The following is a 5,154-nucleotide window of genomic DNA, read 5'->3' as shown; positions in this document are numbered from 1 at the left end:
TTTTACACCCTGATTACACTGTCACAAGTGGGTTTTGGTGATGATACTATCTAATAATAGTTATATCAGCCTTAATATTTTACACCCTGATTACACTGTCACAAGTGGGTTTTGGTGATGATACTATCTAATAATAGTTATATCAGCCTTAATATTTTACACCCTGATTACACTGTGTCAAGTTGGTTATAGTGATGATACTATCTTATAATATTTTTATCGGCCTTAATGTTTTACACCCTGATGACACTGTGTCAAGTGGGTTATGGTGATGATACCATCTTATACAAGTTCTATTACCTTTAATGTTTTACACTCTGATGACACTGTGTCAAGTGGGTTTTGGTGAAGATACTATCTTATAATAGTTCTATCAGACTTAATGTTTTACACCCTGACGACACTGTTTCAAGGATTGAGAATGCCTTCTTGTTTAAAGTAGAGTGAAGCTTCAAGTTATTGAAAATGATTTTTATTCATTTGAGAAAGCTTTCATTTAAAAATATTCAAATTTAAGAGTCGAGATAAATCACATTAAATTTCACAATAACTGATTAAAAGCATTTTAATTCAGCTATCCATTCCTTGACTATCAGAAGATGAGAGGCTGAGCGTGTTCTAGTGCTTAACGTTCCAGACTATGAAACTGTAAATCCATGGTTCGTGTCACGTTGCCTCAGAAACGCGCTCAGCCGTGAGTTCATTATAATAGTAATGGGCAAGTTCCTCTATTCAATTAAAGTATCCTACGAATTTGTGATAGGTGCTGTTAACTAGCTGTCTTACTACCTATTGGTTGAAAAGTATGGATGGCTAACACCGACAGCTCTTGTGTTGCTTTGCACGAACTTATGAATAAGAACTTTTTAAGCCTCTTACAATAGAATGGTATATTTTTACCTGGGAGCATCATTTACCAATGCAAGTTTTCCAAAATCATCCCCTTCTTGTAACGTGCAAACTTCACCCTAAAATATTAAATATATATATATATATATTATGATATTTCCAATAAATGTTTCTTTTGAAGAAATCGAAGAATGAGACTGTTCTCAACGCAGTAAAACTAAGAAACGTGTTTAGACATTTTATGAATTGAAGTGTAAAATCAAAAGTTAGTATCTTCTCTTTTAGGTTACTAAGATTTTCTGTACTAATATGTATTATTAATAATTATTTATTAATGGTTTATGAATCTCTTGTTTTGAAAATAAAATGGAATACAAAACTGAGGGAGAATAAAACAATTATGCAAATGAAATACATATTTAGAGAATGAAATAAATATTTCAATTAAAAGCCTCCTGAAGTTGTTACAACAGGATAGCAATTTAGTTACAACTAAGAGTAGTATATTACAGACAATATTTATTATTCGTTAAGATAATGAATTACAAAGTAACACGTTTGGCCTACCTTTCCGTAAATTACAACGTTCACACATCCTTTTAAGATTATATACCAGGACTTCCCTTCATCTCCTTGATGGAACACTGAGCACAAAAAATACACGGTGGACGCTTAAGTTGTAGATTGATTACATACACTAGCATGAACAAACGCATACATAAACATATATGTAAGTATGTACATAATTTCTCATAATACCATTACTATAAGTTTGTATTCATATGTACGTCATGTGTGTGTATATACACATACACACACACATACAAACGTTTTTATATATATACACTCACATTTATACCGATGATTTTATACGATACGACAGGATTCTATAAAATATTATATCGGAGTATACTATATTATATCGGAGTATACACACATTCAAACGTTTTTATATAAATACACTCACATTTATATCTATGATTTTATACGATACGACAGGATTCTATAAAATATTATATCGGAGTATACACGAAAGATAGCCTTTACCTTAACATTTATAAAGAAATTGTTATTAAAATACACGTGTTTATCCAATGAACTCAATATTTCAGCCAGTACTAAAATCTATGATTTTAAATAATTTCTCAAAGATATTAGAATCAGGATTAACTACAATCTAACGTTCCCTATTTTTGCTGTTGGTTACAGGTGATCTTACATAAGTGACATATCAGGTTAATCAACATTTTTTTTTTAGTTTGCCATAAAGAAAACAACATAGTAAATCATGGAATAATAGTTTTGACAAAACCAATAGATGAGTTTTCAAAAATTGAACAACAGTTTCTTTATTGTTAAGCACAAAGGTACTTTATGGGCTATCTGTGTTGTGTCCAACATAGGTTTCGAAACCCAATTTTTTAGTGTTATAAACCTTCAGACTTACAGTTGAGCCACTGGATGTAACGGTTTAATTATGACAATTTTTATATTTCTTTCGTGCTATAAGATAATACATTCGAAATCAAGTGGTCGTTATATAATTGTATTATCTATTTTCCATGTAATGGTTTTATTTTCTACTACAGAAAGTATTAAACATCATAAAATAATTGTTAATGTAAAAAAGGAGTTACATTTTTGTTTCAAAAGGTAGAGGAAAACTAAGTGTGAATTCCCTAAACAGATGTGACGTGTAAAGTACTATTCATGTCGCTTTAACTATTAATTGTTCTGACTAGAACGCTAATGATGATTAGTTCATTAAACATTTTGTGTCTACGTCTTTCTTATGAAGCTGCTGTTCAATCTTGATTATTTGCTATGTTATGTTATTTGTAATTCACTATATAGTTCAATGGTTGCTAGTTTGTTTGTAGTTTAAGCACAAAACTGTGTAATGGGCTATCTGTAATGGGCTATCTGTGTAATGGGCTATCTTGATTATTTGCTATGTTATGTTATTTGTAATTCACTATAGAGTTCAATGGTTGCTAGTTTGTTTGTAGTTTAAGCACAAAACTGTGTAATGGGCTATCTGTGCTCTGCTCACCAGGTGTATCGAAACCAGGGTTCTAGCGTTGGCAGACATATCGCTGTTCCACTTGGGAGCCCAATGGTGGCCCTAAACAATTTATGTAGATCTAGCTGGAGTACCTCTCCGTTGGACAAGTGAAATAAAATGTAACAAAATGTGCTTCTATTTTTTTAACATAATAATCATTAAAGTGCAATAAGAATGCATAAAGGTACCAATACTGAAAGGCTTGTTTGTCTGTAGTTAAGCCCAAAGCTACATAAAGGGCTATCTGTGCTCTGCCCACCACGGGTATCGAAACCCGGTTTCTAGAGTTGTAAATCCGCAGACATACCACTGTGAAACTGGGGTGGGGGCAATACTGAAAAGAAAGACATACTGTTTTCAAGAATTCTAATAATATTAAATCAGATAAGGTCCACCAACCCCTCATGATTTTCTTCATGTTATCCTATATCCGTGCCGAGTTTGGTGCCGATTAATAAAGAAATATGGATACGTATAAGGAACAGATACACATTATATTGACGTATATTTAAATAGAAGATGAAGAGTCCAACCCCACTCCTTCATGACCTTTCTCATGCCATCCTATATCATTATGTCAAGTTTGGTGCTGATTGATCAAGAAGTGTGGATAAGTATAAGGAACAGATACACATTATATTGACGTATATTTAAATAGAAGATGAAGAGTCCAACCCCACTCCTTCATGACCTTCCTCATGCCATCCTATATCATTATGTCAAGTTTGGTGCTGATTGATCAAGAAGTGTGGATAAGTATAAGGAAATGATAGATATACGATCGTGTACTTTTTTAAAATATTGTTTTGGAACATAAATAGAGACGAGATTGTTGATATAATAACATAATCTCCTAACTTTATCAACTAATATGTTGATCACAGAAATGTTAAGACAATTGCTGTACCATAAAGTTGGAAATCTTTTTGGGGATTAAAAGCAACGACTTAGGTTTAATTTTTCACTTCCTCAGAATTATAAAAATAAAATAAATAATATATTAACAGATATAGGAAAATTACTGTTCGTCCTTACATTCTCATATTCTTAACAAGCAATATTAACCAAAGAATACATTTGATAACGTTATTCCAATTCATACAACATTTTTATTACAAAAAACATTTGTTTTTTAGAATATTGAATCAGAGTAAAAACCAGGAATGATTTACGTTAATTAAAAATAAACTCACATACGGTGCCGGCCATTGCATGCGACTCAAAATACAACACACTTGCAAGTTCTCTTTTAACGCTGTTGGAGAGATGAGAGAGTGCTTTGATGTGTAGCAATTCGTCATAGATTAATTCTAGGTCTTCAGCTGTCCTATCCGAAGGGCTAAAAAACATATTAAATCGACTTTTCACAGATTTTTTACAAAGTTATTTTTAATAATGGTCGCCCAGAAGTTTGCGCTTAATTTGAATTATAATGGATAGCTTTGTGGAAGGTATAAATTTAGGCCACTTACTAATGCAATTCACTAACATTAATTTCTCGTCAAAGCAAGTTATCTAAATAGATCAGAACTAAACATATACACCTATAAATGCGCAAGGCTAATTAAATGTACTGTTCAAATGACTTTACTTTTAATATTAAACTATATTATTTATAATGATTAAGATGTATTTCTTCATCACCCAATAATATCTCACGAGGTTCGGCCAGCCCCGGAGATGTAGCTTGTCTTAATTTCATATACCAAGCTAACAAAGTACGATAATAATTATGATGAAGTAACAAACATAAAATCAAATTAGAAATAATATAAAATAAATCAGGCATATGAAATATGCTAACCAATAGTACTTGTGGCTGCTCTGTGGTAAAATATTCACTTGTTTAGGCCGATGTCCAAGTAACAATTACTAAAGCATGGTAAACGCCACACTTAATTTTACATTTATTGTTAATGCGAAAAAGAAATATGTATTATAATATTATATCACTAATTTGATACACGTATTATAATATTATATCACTAATTTGATACACGTATTATAATATTATATCACTAATTTGATACACGTATTATAATATTATATCACTAATTTGATACACGTATTATAATATTATATCACTAATTTGATACACGTATTATAATATTATATCACTAATTTGATACACGTATTATAATATATATCACTAATTTGATACACGTATTAATAATAATTATATACACTAACTTGTATACATGTATATAATATTATAGTTACACTATTACTATACATTAAAC

General features: G+C 30.9%; 1 protein-coding gene across 2 annotated transcripts in view; it reads right to left on the bottom strand.

Annotated features, from left to right (window-relative positions):
* LOC106458479 (rap guanine nucleotide exchange factor 4-like) overlaps window positions 1–5,154 on the bottom strand; it is a 95,339-nt gene that overhangs the window by 60,479 nt on the left and 29,706 nt on the right. For both annotated transcript variants that reach the window (XM_022384701.1, XM_022384703.1), the window contains exons 6-8: window positions 4,108–4,253; window positions 1,417–1,493; window positions 901–968 (exon numbers count right to left, since the gene is read on the bottom strand). In XM_022384701.1, coding sequence (XP_022240409.1) covers window positions 901–968; window positions 1,417–1,493; window positions 4,108–4,253 — 291 coding nt within the window. The remainder of the gene's footprint in view (window positions 1–900; window positions 969–1,416; window positions 1,494–4,107; window positions 4,254–5,154) is intronic.

This window comes from Limulus polyphemus, unplaced genomic scaffold (assembly GCF_000517525.1).
Source record: "Limulus polyphemus unplaced genomic scaffold, Limulus_polyphemus-2.1.2 Scaffold470, whole genome shotgun sequence".
Classification (NCBI taxonomy): domain Eukaryota; kingdom Metazoa; phylum Arthropoda; class Merostomata; order Xiphosura; family Limulidae; genus Limulus; species Limulus polyphemus.
The sequence above is the reverse complement of the archived record's forward strand: the minus strand, read 5'-3'. Positions and strand labels throughout refer to the sequence as shown.